The sequence below is a fragment of the Pan paniscus genome, chromosome 20, assembly GCF_029289425.2.
Source record: "Pan paniscus chromosome 20, NHGRI_mPanPan1-v2.0_pri, whole genome shotgun sequence".
NCBI lineage: Eukaryota > Metazoa > Chordata > Mammalia > Primates > Hominidae > Pan > Pan paniscus.
In genome coordinates, this window is record NC_073269.2 from 41,661,225 (window position 1) to 41,677,216 (window position 15,992).

At 52.2% G+C, this 15,992-nt stretch overlaps 1 protein-coding gene and 1 long non-coding RNA gene across 2 annotated transcripts; one reads left to right on the forward strand and one right to left on the reverse strand.

The window, feature by feature from the left end:
* The first annotated feature begins 525 nt into the window (after positions 1-525).
* UPK1A (uroplakin 1A) lies at positions 526-13,320 on the forward strand. The gene is made up of 7 exons (XM_034945108.4): positions 526-1,920; positions 3,457-3,657; positions 8,088-8,162; positions 8,294-8,401; positions 10,684-10,863; positions 12,646-12,729; positions 12,809-13,320. The coding sequence occupies exons 1-7, from the start codon at positions 1,354-1,356 to the stop codon at positions 12,851-12,853; spliced, it is 1,260 nt and encodes a 419-aa protein (XP_034800999.2). The 5' UTR covers positions 526-1,353; the 3' UTR covers positions 12,854-13,320.
* Positions 2,951-8,420, reverse strand: LOC130541000 (uncharacterized). Its single transcript, XR_008955035.2, has 2 exons — positions 8,281-8,420; positions 2,951-3,688 (listed from the first exon to the last, which is right to left on the reverse strand). It is a non-coding gene; the product is annotated as an uncharacterized LOC130541000 (long non-coding RNA).
* Positions 13,321-15,992: the final 2,672 nt, after the last annotated feature.

Consider the following 15,992-nt stretch of genomic DNA (forward strand, 5'->3'; position numbering starts at 1 on the left):
AAAGTGCTGGGATTACAGGCGTGAGCCACCACGACTGGCCAAAAAAACTATTTTAAAATCTAAAGTGGGTTGACTAAAACCAAATTAACCATTTTAATCGGAAAACATCTCATGTATCTTATTACCAAACCAGTGCCTTGACGAAGGGATTTTCAGTGTCATTTGCCAAATTCGCAGGCACCGCAGTGGGGAGCCACTGCTCCCACAGCAGAGGCAATACACGGCCTAGCCTTGGGGTTGAGAAGTTCTGGGGACGGTGTCGGGGGGCCTGGGCCACCATTTTTGCATGGAGCCAGCCCTGCGCTGCGAGGGCGTGGCATCGGAGAGACCGTGGCCTCGTGGGCAGCATCGGCGGCCCCTGGGGACACGTGCTGGCTCAGTCCCCACCTCCGCCAGGGAAGCGGTCTGATGATACCCATTTCGCAGATGGGCAAATCCACAAGCCAAGTCGTGCTGCCCAGAAGAGGCAGAACCGGGATTTGAACCTAGGTTTCTCATTCTGCACCTGAAGAAATAAATGTCTGCTTGGTCCATGCGTGTGTTGGGGGGCGACGGGGACTTTTCTTCAACCAAGCCCGGTGTGCCCCCTCTCATTTTCTAGCATGTTCTTCTCCCCCATCTTTGCACTTATCTCAGACTCCCCTCACACACCTATCCTGGGTGCCATCCTTTCCCTCAGCCCACCGCCCATGTAGTCAGCCTCCTAAGCACCCCTTCCACCTGTCCCCTCATCTCCCCACTGCTCTGCCTCGGTCCAGCCCTGGCCTTGGCAGGGGTCCCTGCCTGGGCCTCCCCACGGGCTCCCGGCCTCACAGAGGAGAGCCACCTGTGCAAGGTCACACAGCAGGAGAGACACTTCTGGGATTCAGGACCCATCTGTGGGTCCGAAGTGGATTTTTTGTTTGTTTGATTTTGGAGACAGGGCCTGGCTCTGTCACTCAAGCTGGAGTGCAATGGCACGATCTTGGCTCACTGCAACCTCTGTCCCCAGGTTCAGCCATCCTCCCACCTCAGCCTCCCAAGTAGCTGGGACCACAGGCATGAGCCTGGCTAATTATTTTTGTATTTTTTGTAGAAATGGGGTTTCACTATGTCACCCAGTCTGGTCTCAAACTACTGAGCTCAAGCGATCCGCCTACCTCAGTTTCCCAAAGTGCTGGGATTACAGGCCTGAGCTACCATGCCCCGCCCTGATTTGGATCCTGCTCCTATTCCCAGGAAGGCCCATGTCCTAGCAAGAGAGACACCAGGTGGTGCGCGCGCCCCTCCACCTCCAACTCCTCCACCACCAACAAAGCCTGGGACCCAGAGGCCATGGGTCCTACACAATCTGGTATTTCAGGTCTATAAATCATGGGGGTGGCAGGGAGCCCATCAAAGCTGTTCACCCAGGCTGGTCTGCCGGCTCGGCCTCTTGTCCACCCCACTGCCGTGCCCCAAAACACACACACACACACACCCTCCCTCCTTCCTGGGAGACTAGCCCAAGGAGGGGCCTGGGCGTATATAGGGAGCCACGGTGGGTGGGGCTGGCCAGAGAGGCTGCAGACAGAGAAGGTGAGGAGGGGTCCCTGGGAGTCTGGGTGTGGCATGAGGGGTCTGAGGCTCAGGGAGGGGCAGTGCCAAGTTCAGGCCAGTGACTGCCCCACTGGAGCCGGGTGTCCTCTTGTGCAAAATGCCGCCCCGCCAGGGCTGTGGGTACATCAGTACCAGCCTGGGCCCCGCAGAGAGCTGGAGCAACCCCTCGAAGCCAGGGTGTGGCTCAGAGATGGGGGGTCCGGCTGGGCCTTTACGCTCCTGGCCTCATCCCTGCTCATGTGTTCCAGGATGATGGCGTCTGCAGCAGCAGCGGAGGCCGAGAAGGGAAAGGGATCTCCAGTTGTGGTGGGCCTGCTAGTTGTGGGCAATATCATTATTCTGGTGAGACTCGCCCCAGTGCTGGGAGCCGAGTGGTTGTGTGGTGGGGAGGGGACAGTCCTGAGCTCGGGGTGGGGGATGAGGGTCCAGAACTGTCTCTCGGGCAGACTCAGTGGTCAGCACAGCCTGGGTTGAAATCCCAGCTCTGCCTCTCCCCAGCTCTGTGACCTTAGCAAGCGACTGTCCCTCTCTGTGCCTTCTTTCCTCATCTATAGACTGTGTCCTCATTGTGTGGGCTGTTGTCATGTGGATTAATCTATGCGTGGCCCTCAGCTCAGGGAAAGTGCCCGACCAATGCTGGCTATCACCATCAGCATCACTATGGATATAAAGTGACAGCCTGGTGCACAGGAGGCCACAAGAAGGAAAAACAACAGTGTCTTTCAATTAACATTGGGTTTTGGTTTTGTGTTTTTTGTTTTGTTTTGTTTTGTTTTTGAGATGGAGTCTCACTCTGTTGCCCAGGCTGGAGTGCAGTGGATGATCTCAGCTAACTGCAACCTCTAACTCTCGGGCTCAAGTGATTCTCCTGCCTCAGCCTCCAGAATAGCTGGGATTACAGGCGCACACCACCACGCCTGGCTAATTTTTTTTTTTCAGACAGATTCTCCCTCTGTCACCCAGGCTGAAGTGCAGTGGCGAGATCTCGGCTCACTGCATCCTCCACCTCCTGGGCTCCAGCAATTCTCCTGCCTCAGCTTCCCGAGCAGCTGGGATTACAGGCACATGCTACCACATCCAGCTACTTTTTGTATTTTTAGAAGAGATGGGGTTTCACCATGTTGGCCAGGCTGGTCTTGAACTCCTGACCTGAGGTGATCTGCCCACCTCAGCCTCCCAAAGTGTTGGGATTACAGGTGTGAGCCACCGCGACTGGCCGTGTGTTTGTTTTAGAGACAGGATCTCACTCTGTTGACCAGGCTGCAGTGCAGTGGTGTGATGCTTGCTCACTGCAGCCTCCAACTCCTGGGCTCAACTGATCCTCCTGCCTCAGCCTCCCGAGTAGCTGGGACTACAGGTGCACATCACCACATCTAGCTAATTTTTTTATTTTTTGTAGAGATGGGGTCTCACTATTGCCCAGGCTAGTCTCAAACTCCTGGGCTCAAGCAATCCTCCCGCCTCGGCCTCCCACAATGCTGGGACTGCAGGTGTGAGCCACCTTGCCTGGCCCATTTGTAATGTTTATGGCCATGGCCATGTTCCCCTCCTCGGGGAATAACAGCACCGTCAAGGGAGGGCAGATGGACCAAGCATCTCCTCTGTGCCAGTCCACTGCTCCAGCCTTTCCACGTGGCATCCCCTTTTATCCCCGAAGAAACTGGCAGCTGGGGCGTGGGGGTCGGTTGTCTGGCTGGGCTGTCTCTTCTCTCCTGGCCTCTGCTCACCCTCATCGCTGCTCATGGAAGGCGAGGTCTTTGCCCACTTTACTGAGAGGGCAGTGGAGGCTCCAAATGGGGAAGGAACTTGCTCGTGGAGATGCCTGGTGTCAGGGCTGCTGGCCCCGAGCAGACCTTCCTAACCCACCGCTCTGTCCAGCTGTCAGGCCTGGCCCTGTTTGCTGAGACCATATGGGTGACAGCCGACCAGTACCGTGTATACCCACTGATGGGAGTCTCAGGCAAGGATGACGTCTTCGCTGGTGCCTGGATTGCCATCTTCTGCGGCTTCTCCTTCTTCATGGTAGCCAGTTTTGGTGTGGGCGCCGCACTCTGCCGCCGCCGGTCCATGGTCCTCACGGTGAGACCCCAGGGGTGGGGGGATGGGGACACTGAAAACAGAGTTCAGCATCACTGAGTCATAGTAGCAGGTGCAGCCCCAGCCACGAGTGTGAGTTCCCCATGGTGTCACACTCAGGGATCCCAGGCATCATCTCATTCAGTCTTCCCACAGCCCAATAACCCAGGCTTGAGTAGCAGAGCTGGGATTTTTTCTTTTTTTTTTTTTTTTTGGTAAAGATGGGGGTCTCACTATGTTGTCCAGGCTAGTCTCAAACTCCTGGCTCAAATGATTCTCCTGCCTCAGCCTCCCAAAGTGCTGGGATTACAGGCTTGAGCCCCTCTACCTGCACCCAGTGCAGAGCTAGAATTTGAACCCCTGCTAGCTGCTTTCCAGAGTCCATGCTCATGAACTCTGCCAATAATAGCACAGCTACCATTTAATAATGGTTTACTACAAGCCACGAGCTGTTCTAAATGGTTTACTGGATTAGTTCATTTATTCCTCATAGTCCACCAAGAGATACTGTCATCATCATGACCCTATTTGATGAAGATTGAAACTGAGGCTCAGAGAAGTGAAGTCACTTATCCAGGGTCACACATTGAGACAGTGGCAGAGCCAGTTTCAACCTGAGCAGATCGGCTCTTGAGGCTGTGCTCTTAATCTCTGCCCACAAGAATAACCCACACTTCCCAAGTGTCTCTCATGCACCTGACACTAGGGTAAGCAGTTTAGAAAATGAGCTTCGTGGCCAGGCGCAGTGGCTCATGCCTGTAATCCCAGCACGTGGGGAGGCTGAGGCGGACAGATCATTTGAGGTCAGGAGTCCAAGACCAGACTGGCCAACATGGCGAAATCCCATCTCTAAAAAAAAAAAAAAAAAAAAAATTAGCCACGCATGGTGGCAGGCACCTGTAATCCCCGCTACTCAGGAGGCTGGGGCGGAAGAATCACTAGAACCCGGGAGGCAGAGGTTGCAGTGAGCCAAGATCACACCACTGCATTCCAGCCTGGATGACAAAGCGAGACTCCATCTCAAAAAAAAGGAAAGAAAATGAGCTTCCTCAATCTTGCCAGAAGCCCTTCACAGCTAGTGCTTTTCAACCCATTTACCAGATGAGGAAACTGAGGCTCAAAGAGGCTAACAGCCTCTCCCAGGTGACCAGGAGAGCAGGGATTCCAATTCAGGCCCCAATGACACAGAGACAGCACTGTGTTTCCTCGACAGCCGAGGGTTTTTCAGATTCCCAGGAGCAGCCACTCCTTTGATGAACAAATGCTTATGAGCAGGAGCTACGTGCTGAGCCCTACGCTGGGCACTGGGGCTCTGTGCTGAGCGAAACATAAAAGCCCTTGACCCAGGGAAGTGGTGCTCAGAGGAGGAAGACAGTGAACAGGAGGGGAGGTCAGGAGCCGAGGAGGGCGAGGGAAGACCTCACTGCCAGGGAAAGCAAAGACCTAGAGGCACTGGGAGCGAGGCAGGTGTGTAACTGGAGGAAGAGCCTTCCAGGTGGAGGTGGCAGCAAGGGCAAAGGCTCTGAGGCCAGAGCGGGCCAGGAGTCCAAAGCAGCTGGAGCTGAGTGAGGAGGAGGTTGGGGGGTGAGAGGACATGAGGCAGACAGATGGGGAGGAGAACAGTGAGGAATGGGGATGGGAAAGAAGCAGGAGGGAAGGCAGGTGTTGTGGACTTTGGCTTTATCCTGAGTAAGATGGAGCCATGGACTCCTCCCCTCCCCTCCCCTCCCCTCGCCTCCTCTCGCCTCCCCTCCCCTCCTCTCCCCTCCCCTCCCCTCCTCCCCCCTCCCCACCTCCCTCCTTCCTTCCTTCATTTTTCTAGACAGGCAGGTATTGTGGACTTTGGCTTTATCCTGGGTACGATGGAGCCATGGACTTCCTTCCCTTCCTTCTTTCCATCCCTCCCTCCCTCCCTTCCTTCCTTTCTTTGTTTTTCTAGACAGGGTCTCACTCTGTTGCCCAGTTTGGAGTGCAGTGGCACAATCATAGCTCATTGCCACCTCGAACTCTTCGTCTCAAATGATCCTCCCACCTCAGCCTCCCAATGAGCTGGGACTACAAGTGTGCATCACCATGTGCAGCTAATTTTTGTATTTTTTGTAGAGATGGAGTCTCACTATGGTGCCCAGGCTGGTCTCCAACTCCTGGCCTCAAGTGAGCCTCCCACCTCAGCCTCCCAAAGTGTTGGAATTACAGGCATGAGCCACCATACCTGCCCTCTTATTTTCTTATCCTGTATTTAATTATCTGGCATAACAATTTAACCAAAGCCCTAAAAAGTCACCCAACTAGTTTTTAAAATTGTGTCTGGGCCGGGCTCGGTGGCTCACGCCTGTAATCCCAGCAGTTTGGGAGGCCCAGGCAGGTGGATCACAAGGTCAGGAGATCGAGACCTTCCTGGCTAACACGGTGAAATCCCGTCTTTACTAAAAAACAAAAAATTAACCAGGCATGGTGGCGGGCGCCTGTAGTCCCAGCTACTCGGGAGGCTGAGGCAGGAGAATGGCGTGAACCCGGGAGGCGGAGCTTGCAGTGAGCCGAGATCGCGCCACTGCACTCCAGCCTGGGCGACAGAGCAAGACTCTGTCTCAAAAAAAAAAAAAAAAAAAAAAAAATTGTGTCTGTTTCCCCATTAGTTTGTCATTAACTAAGACATTTTCTCCCCAAATTTCTTTTTTTTTTTTTTGAGACGGAGTCTTGCTCAGTCGCCCAGGCTGGAGTGCAGTGGTGTGATCTCGGCTCACTGCAAGCTCCGCCTCCCGGGTTCATGCCATTCTCCTGCCTCAGCCTCCCGAGTGGCTGGGACTACAGGCACCTGCCACCACGCCCGGCTAATTTTTTTTTTTGTATTTTTAGTAGAGATGGGGTTTCGCCGTGTTAGCCAGGATGGTCTCGATCTCCTGACCTCGTGATCCGCCCACCTCGGCCTCCCAAAGTGCTGAGATTACAGGCATAAGCCACCACGCCCGGCCCCCAAATTTCTTACAGGAAATTTCTAAAGTAGACTAGAGTCCGCAGTATTTGAGCCCTGCATACCTCTCACCTGATTTCAACAACATCAGCTGCAGACTGCCCGACATTGTCTCCTCTATCCCCCTTCTCTCATACTTTTTCTTCTAGGTATTTTGAAGCACATTCTAGATGCCAAGTCACTTGCCTGTAAATACTGGAGCACACATTTCTCTGAGTGATAAGCACATTGTTTTAAAGCAGTCAGGAGGTTGTGCAATGTCATCCATCTCCCAGCAGCAGAGTTCACACATCCACACGCAACCTCCTGCTGCTTTATAGATGAAGGTGCCAGGTGAGGACAAGAAAAGAATTTGCATTAAACATCAACTGACAAGCTTTTTTTTTTTCCTCCTGCCCTCTGTGCCGTTGGCACAACCCACCAAATTCAATCAAGTTCTTCTATATCTTCCAATACCCAGTCTGTGTCAAATGTCTCTGATTATCTGAGAACATCGTTTTATGTTGTTTGTTTTATTTTAAGAGACAGGGTCTCACTCTGTTGCCGGAGTGTAATGGCACAATCTCGGCTCATTGCAACCTCCGCCTCCTGGGTTCAAGCTATTCTCCTATCTCATCCTCCCGAGTAGCTGGGATTACAGGCACCCATCACCATGCCCAGCTAATTTTTGTATTTTTGCATTTTTAGTAGATGGGGTTTCACCATATTGGTCAGGCTGGTCTTGAACTCCTGACTTCAGGTGATCCACCCGTCTCAACCTCCCAAAGTGTTGGGATTACAGGCGTAAGCCACTGCACCCACCCTTGTTTGTTTTAAGAGACAGGGTTTTGCTCTGTCGCCCAGGCAGGAATGCAGTGGTGCGATCATAGCTCGCTGAGGCCTCCAACTACTGGGCTCAAACGATCCTCCAACCTCAGCCTCCCAAATAGCTAGGACTAACACTACCACTAGTAGTAACTATGCTTAACTAATTTTTTTATTTTTATTTTTTGTAGCGACGGGGTCTCACTGTGTTGCCCAGGCTGATCTTGAACTCCAGGGTTCAAGCAATCCTCCCATCTCAGCCTCCCAAAGTGCTGGGATTACAGGCGTGAGCCACCAATGCCCAGCCCTAATTTTTGTATTTTTAGTAGAGAAGGGGTTTCACCATGTTGGCCAGGCTGGTCTCGAACTCCTGACTCAGGTGATCGCCCCCTCGGCCTCCCAAAGTGCTGGGATTATAGGCGTGAGCCACCACGCCTCGCCTGTCTCAAAAATAAATTAATTAAATTAAATATTTCAAAATACAGAAAAGTTGGAAGACAATACAGCGAACACCTGAACACCCACCACATATTATAGATGCTGCTAGTCACACTGCCCCAGACTTTTTTAAAACTTACATTTCCCCAATGATGCTTCCCTGACGGGGTGTGGCTTCACGGGCTCTGCCCGACGGGCCGTCCTCCCTCTGTCTCCCCAGTACCTGGTGCTCATGCTCATCGTCTACATCTTCGAGTGCGCCTCCTGCATCACGTCCTACACCCACCGTGACTACGTGAGCCCGGCGAGGCCTGGGGAGGGGCCTGACCTGCATGGGAGGGGCGAGGGTCCCGGCGCGGCGGGGCGGAGGTCGTCCTCTCTCCCCACCCAGCCCTGCCGGCCCTTGTTCTTACCTGTTCTCCTCAGATGGTGTCCAACCCATCCCTGATCACCAAGCAGATGCTGACCTTCTACAGCGCGGACACCGACCAGGGCCAGGAGCTGACCCGCCTCTGGGACCGCGTCATGATTGAGGTGGGCGGGGTGGACCGGGTGCTGGGAGGGCCCTGGGCTCGGTCCACAGAGGCCGATAGAGCTCCGGATGTGCCAGCTTTTAGAGGAGTGAGTGCCTTAAAGACATCCGCTCATGAGATCTCTAGGAGAGCAGGGCTGCGGTCATCACCGTTCTGCGGATGAGTAAACAGGCCCAGAAAGGGAAAGTCCCTTGCCCGAGGCCACGCAGTCGGTAAGTGGTGGGAGCTGGGATTGGAACCCGGCAGCCTAGCTCCTGACCTCCCTGCTCTTAGCCTACACATACTACCTCAACAGAAATGTTGATAATAACAATGATAGTAACAGCACCATTCACTGAGCTAGGTTTCACACTGTTCAAAGGACGTTTATTTTTATATTTTGAGATGGGGTCTTGCTCTGTTGCCCAGGCTGGAGTGATCATAGCTCACTGCAACCTCCAACTCCTGGGCTCAAGTGATCCTCCCGCCTCAGCTTCCCGAGTAGCTGGGAATACAGTTGCGCCCCACCACACCCGGCTAAGTTTTTTAAATTATCTTTTGTGGAGATGGGGGTCTTGCTGTATTGCCCAGGCTGGTCTGGAACTCCTGGGCTCAGGATTGGAGCGATTCTCCCACCTCCGCCTCTCATAGTGCCGAGATCACAGGCATGAGCCACGAGTGCCTGGCCTCAAAGCACATTTTTTTTTTTTTATCTTTTTTTTTTTTTTTTTTTTTTGAGACAGAGTCTTGCTCTGTCACCCAGGCTGGAGTGCAGTGGCGCGATCTCGGCTCACTGCAAGCTCCGCCTCCCGGGTTCACGCTATTCTCCTGCCTCAGCCTCCCGAATAGCTGGGACTACAGGCGCCTGCCACCGCGCCCAGCTGATTTTTTGTATTTTTAGTAGAGATGGGTGTTAGCCAGGATGGTCTTGATCTCCTGACCTTGTGATCCACCTGCCTCGGCCTCCCAAAGTGCTGGGATTACAGGCTTGAGCCACCGCGCCCAGCCTTTCAAAGCACTTTTAAAGCTTTTTTAATCCTCACGACCACTCCATAAGGGAGATCGGCCTTTTAGTGATGAGGAGACCAAAGCAAGAGGTTGAATATCTTGCATGAGGTCACACACCTGGTAGGTCACAGAACTGGAAGGATTCAAACTCAGACTTCCAGGTTTGAAGAGATACAGTCTTCCTCAAATCCAACATGATATTGCACTGGAAAAGGAAGAAATTGGCTGGGTGCAGTGGCTCATACCTATAATCCCAACACTTTGGGAGGCAAAGGCGGGCAGATCACTTGAGTTCAGGGGTTCAAGACCATCCTGGCCAACATGGTGAAACCCTGTCTCTACAAAAAATACAAAAATTAGTCAGGTGTAGTAGTGTGCGCCTGTGATTCCAGCTACTTCGGAGGCTGAGGCAGGAGAATCACTTGAACCCAGGAGGGGGAGGTTGCAGTGAGCCAAGATGGCACCACTGCACTCCAGCCTGGACAACAGAGGGAGACTCCGTCTCAAAAAAAAAAAAAAGAAGAAATTGAGGACTTAAGGAAAACTGAGGCGTCAATGTGGCCCAAGTCCTCTAGCTAGCCAGGATTTGAACCCATGTTTGAAGGGTGCCCAAGCCTATGTTTTCCTCATTCAGGAGCCACAAATTAAACACCTGGATTCCTTACCAAGGCCAGGAAAAGCCAGAAATCTGCCCTTTTTGTGTTATTTTATCAGCATAGTTGTTGATAAAAATATTTTATTTTATTTTATTTTTTGAGATGGAGTTTCATTCTTGATTCCCAGGCTGGAGTGCAGTGGCACGATCTTGGCTCACTGCAGTCGCCACCTCCCGGATTCAAGCAATTCTCCTGCCCCAGCCTCTCAAGTAGCTGGGATTATAGGCGCCCACCACCACACCCGGCAAATTTTGTATTTTTAGTAGAGACGGGGTTTCATCATGTTGGTCAGGCTGGTCTCGAACTCCTGACCTCAGGTGATCCATCCACCTCGGCCTCCCAGAGAGCTGGGATTACAGGCGTGAGACACTGTGCCCGGCAAAAATATTTTAAAATAAGTCAGAGGTGCAGGTTTAATCCAAATCCCCCATCAGCCTCCTGGTCCTGGGACAAATATTGTCTGCACCATGCTCACACACACAGACACCCACCGGACACACTCGCTTGGAGGCCCAGGACATGGGGAAGTTGGGCCCAGCTGTGTCAAAGGCCAATCCTGCCCCTCCTTGCTGTGTGACCTCAGGCAAGCAACTGTCCTCTCTGAGCCCGAGCCTGCCTGACCCCCTGCTTTTCACTCTAGCAAGAATGCTGTGGCACATCTGGTCCCATGGACTGGGTGAACTTCACGTCAGCCTTCCGGGCGGCCACTCCGGAGGTGGTGTTCCCCTGGCCCCCACTGTGCTGTCGCCGGACGGGAAACTTCATCCCCCTCAACGAGGAGGGCTGCCGCCTGGGGCACATGGACTACCTGTTCACCAAGGTGTGGCCGTCTGCCCTGCTCCATCTGTCTATCCATCTGTCTGTCTTCTTCTGGTCTCTGCTCCCTCTCTGATTCTCTCTTTCTCCCTCCCTGTGTCTGTCCATCTAGCGTTTTCCCTCTCCTCTTCCCCTCTCTGATTTTCTTGTTTTCTTTTTCTTTCTTTCTTTCTTTTTTTTTTTTTCAAGACCGAGTCCCACTCTGTCACCCAGGCTGGAGTACAGTGGCACAATCTCAGCTCACTGCAGCGTCTGCCTCCCGGGTTCAACGGATTCTCCCACCTCAGCTTCCAGAGCAGCTGGGATTACAGGTGCGCACCACCCTCTTGGCTAGTTTTTGTATTTTTAGCAGAGACGGGGTTTGACCATGTTGTCCAGGCTGGTCTCGAACTCCTGAGCTCAAGTGATCCACCCACCTCAGCCTCCCAAAGTGCTCAGATTACAGGCGTGAGCCACCACGCTGGGTCCCCTCTCTGATTTTCGAGTGCTCCCCCAACTCTCTCTCAAGTCAGCAGGATGCACCCCGGGTCTGTCTGAACCAGACCTGGCACCTACAACTTTACTCAGGTTGTCCGAGAATAAGAGCAATAATAGGGCCGGGCGCGATGGCTCATGCCTGTAATCTCAGCACTTTGGGAGGCTGAGGAGGGCAGATCACTTGAGGTCAAGAGTTCGAGACCAGCCTGACCAACATGGCGAAACCCCATCTCTACTAAAAATGCAAAAATTAGCCCAGAGCAGTAGCACGTGCCTGTAATCCCAGCTACTCGGGAGGCTGAGGTAGGAGAATCACTTGAACCCTGGAGGTGAAGGTTGCAGTGAGCCGAGATTGTGCCACTGCACCCCAGCCTGGGCGACAGAGTGAAACTCCATCTCAAACAAAAAAAACAAAACAAAACATCAAACAAAACAATAGAGCTAGGCACGGGGGCTCACGCCTGTAATCCCAGCACTTTGGGAGGCCAAGGCAGGAGCGTCACTTGAGGTCAGAAGCTCAAGACCAGCCTGGGCAACATATCAAGACCCCGTCTCTACAAAAAAGTACAGAAAATTAGCCAGGCGTGGTGGTGCGCGCCTGTAATCCCAGCTACTGGGGAGGCTAAGGCAGGAGGATTGTTTGAGTCTAGGAGGTCAAGGCTGCAGAGAGCTGTGATGGTGCCACTGCACTCTAGCCTAGGCAAGAGACTTAAAAAAGGCAAGAGACTTTAAAAAAAAAAAAAGGCCGGGCGCGCACGGTGGCTCATGCCTGTAATCCCAGCACTTTGGGAGACCGAGATGGGAGGATCACAAGATCAGGAGTTCGAGACCAGCCTGACCAACATGGTGAAACCCCGTCTCTACTAAAAATACAAAAATTAGCCGGGCGTAGTGGTGCACACCTGTAATCCCAGCTACTCAGGAGGCTGAGGCAGGAGAATTGCTTGAACGCGGGAGGTAAAGGTTTCAGTGAGCCGAGATCACGCCACTGCACTGTAGCCTGGGTGACAGAGGGAGACTGCGAGACTGTCTCCAAAAAAAAAAGCCAGCTGTAAGATCAAAATCACCCTCAGATTGTCATAGCCATCAGCAGGGCGGCACCTACTTGTGCAGGGCCTGGGTTCAACATCAGCTCCCTGGGGCCCCGAAACCACCCGAGGAGGTGGACAGTGCCATGGTCCCCATTGCACAAGTGAGAAAACCAATGCGCAGGGAAGGTGGTGACTTTCCCAAGGGCGCACAGTGACTCTCGCTTTCAGCGGCTACCCTCATGGGCGTCTTCTCAAACCTCCCCCATCCCCCTGCCCAGGGCTGCTTCGAACACATCGGCCACGCCATCGACAGCTACACGTGGGGTATCTCGTGGTTTGGGTTTGCCATCCTGATGTGGACGGTGAGAGGCGGGGAGCCCACAGGCTGGGTGGGCTGGGGGTGGGGGGCGGAGAGCCCTCATCTTGCTGCCTCCTCGCCAGCTCCCGGTCATGCTGATAGCCATGTATTTCTACACCACGCTCTGAGGGACAGGAGGGGAAGGCAACATACACACCCCGGACTCCTCCGCACCCTCCTCCTGCTTCCTCCGCTGGGGCCTGGATGGCTGCCTCACCTCTCACCTCCCAACCTCCCTAGCCCTTACGTCCTTCCACTTCCAAGATCTTTTTCCAGGTTCCTGAGCCCTACTGTGTCTCAAGTGTGCCCTGAAACCCCAGGGCTTGTGTGCACGTATCCTTAGCCCATCTTTCAAGGGACCTCTCCATGATCCCACCTCCCATTCACAGATACCTCTCTTGTAGCTCTCTGACCTCCTCCTTCATGGCAGGCATCGCCATTCTTGCTGAACCGTTTGTGATTGCCATTTGAGCTCTGGAAGCCTCTATTGCCGTGAGAGTTCTGTCACGGTCACTTTACTGTCCCCATCATCACCCAGCACGGGGCTAAGCATATACTAGATAGTCAATAAATAAATAAATAATGAATGAATGAATGAATGAATGAGTTTTTTTTTTTTTCTGGGTCACGGGAGAGTGAACAAGAACTGTTCTAGGCCAGGCGCAGTGGCTCACGCCTGTAATCCCAGCACTTTGGGAGGCCGAGGCGGGCAGATCACCTGAGGTCAGGAGTTCAAGACCAGCCTGGCCAAAATGGTGAGACCCCCATCTCTACAAAAATGCAAAAATCAGCCGGGTATGGTGGCGCACATCTGTAATCCCAGCCACTCCAGAGGCTGAGGCAGAAGAATCACTTGAACCCGGGAGGTGGAGGTTGCAGTGAGCTGAGATCTCACCATTGTACTCCAGCCTCGGCAACAAATCGAGGCCCTGTCTCCAAAAACAAAAAAAACTATTCTGATGGAAGTGGTGGAAACCCAACTGTCACTGACTGAAGTGTAAAATGGAATTTATCAGCTCACGTAACTGAGTCAATAGGGCTGGCTTCAGGCATGTCTGGATCCAGGTGTTCAATCTAAGTTTCCAGGAAACCTGCTTCATTCCCTGACAGGATTTCTCTGGCAACTCCAGACTTAATGTCTTTATAACTAAGCAATGCAACAGAAGGAAAGAGCCTCTCTCCCAAGGGCTGTAGCAAAGGTCCAGAGTTGAATCTCACTGTCTTGGCTTAGGTTCTAGGCCCTTCGTTAGATTGGGAAAGGGAGGGCACCTGGCTTGGTAATGCTGCTAAGGATGCATGCAGTGGTGGTGTTGGAAGGGGAGTTGTTTATCAAAGGAAAATCCAGATACAGGGCTGCTGAGGCTTATAGGTGATAAAAATCCTTCTCCTAGGGATATAGCTTCCAGCAAGTTCTCTAAGGGGTCCATGACAGCAAACCATTAAGAATTGAATTATGGCTGGGCACGGTGGCTCACACCTGTAATCCCAGCACTTGCTGAGGTGGGCAGATCACTTGAGGCCAGGAACTTGAGACCGGCCTGGCCAAAATGGCGAAACCCTATCTCTATTAAAAATACAAAAAAGTACCTGGGCATGGTGGTGTGCACCTGTAGACCCAGCTACTCAGGAGGCTGAGGCACAAGAATCGCTTGAACCCGGGAGGTGGAGGTTGCAGTGAGCCAAGATTGTACCACTGCACTCCAGCCTGGGAGACAGAACAAGACTCCGTCTCTAAAAAAAAAAAGAACCAAATTATCACTCTTTGTTCTCCCTGAAGCCGCGACTAGGCCTTCCCAAGAGGGCCTGGGGGCTTCCTTCCCCATCAAATAATTTCTTGGGGTTCCCATTTACTCCAGTGGTCTGCAGATAGTCTTTGATTGCTGAATTCAGATTTCATTTTTTAAAAATATGTAATGGATAAAGAGGTCATTATTTATTAGAGTGAAAAATCGGAAACTACCCAACAACCATCACCAAAGGGATGGGTTGTGTAAATCATGTTATGCCCTTGGACTGAAATGCTCTGTGGCTGTTGTGTGTGCGCCTGTGGTCCCAGCTACTGGGAAGGCTTAGGCGGGAGGACCGCTTGAGCCCTGGAGTTCGAGGTTGCAGTAAGCTATGTTCACACCTATGAGTAGCCACTGCACTCCAGCCTGGGCGACACAGCAAAATTCCATCTCTAAATAATAATAATAATAGGCTGAGCACGGTGGCTCATGTCTGTAATCCCAGCACTTTGGGATGTCCAGGTGGGAGGATCGCTTGAGCCCCAGAGTTTAAGATCAGCCTGGGCAACATAGCAAGACCTTGTCTCTATAAAAAATTTTAAAAAGCAGGACGCAGTGGCTCAGGCCTGTAATCCCAGCACTTTGGGAGGCTGAGGTGGGAGGACCGCTTGAGCTCTCGAGACCAGCCTGGGCAACATGGCAAAACCCTGTCTCTACAAAAAATGCAAAAATTATCCAGGTGTGGTGATGCGTGCCTGTGGTCCCAGACACTGGGGAGGCTGAGATGGAAGGATGGCTTGAGCCCAGGAGGCAGAGGTTGCAGTGAGCCGAGATCGCACCACTGCACTCCAGCCTGGGTGATAGAGCCAGACTCTGTCTCAAAAAAAAAAAAAATTTAAAAAATTATCTGGGTGTAGTAGTGTGTGCCTGTGGTCCTAGCTTCTTAGGAGGCTGAGATGGAAGGACTGTCTGAGCACAGGAGGTTGAGGCTGCAGTGAGCCATGATCACACCACCACACTCCAGCCTGGGGAACAGAGCAAGAACCTGCTTCAAATAAATAAATAAATATATATATATATATAAAATTATAATAATAAATACTTCTTAAAAGAGATAGCTGTATGTGAGTTGATTATAAAAAGATCTCATAATAACTGGAAAGCCCATATGAGGATGTTCATTAGTAAAATAAATGACCATCAGCAGGGCACTGGGTAAATTAGCTACGCTATATCCATCCTCTGCAATACCACAAAGAGGTAAAAATAAAAAGAACAAGAAATCTGCTTTAACATGGAAAACGCGCTAAGAAATACATAGTAGGAAAAATTGAAAACTATATACAGTACTTTTTTTTTTTTTGAGATGGAGTTTCGCTCTTTTGCCCAGGCTAGAGTGAAGTGGTGCGATCTTGGCTCACTGCAACCTCTGCCCCCTGTGTTCAAGCGATTCTCTTGCCTCAGGCTCCGAGTAGCTAAGATTATAGGCACCCGCCACCATGCCCGGCTAATTTTTGTATTTTTACTGGAGACAGGGCTT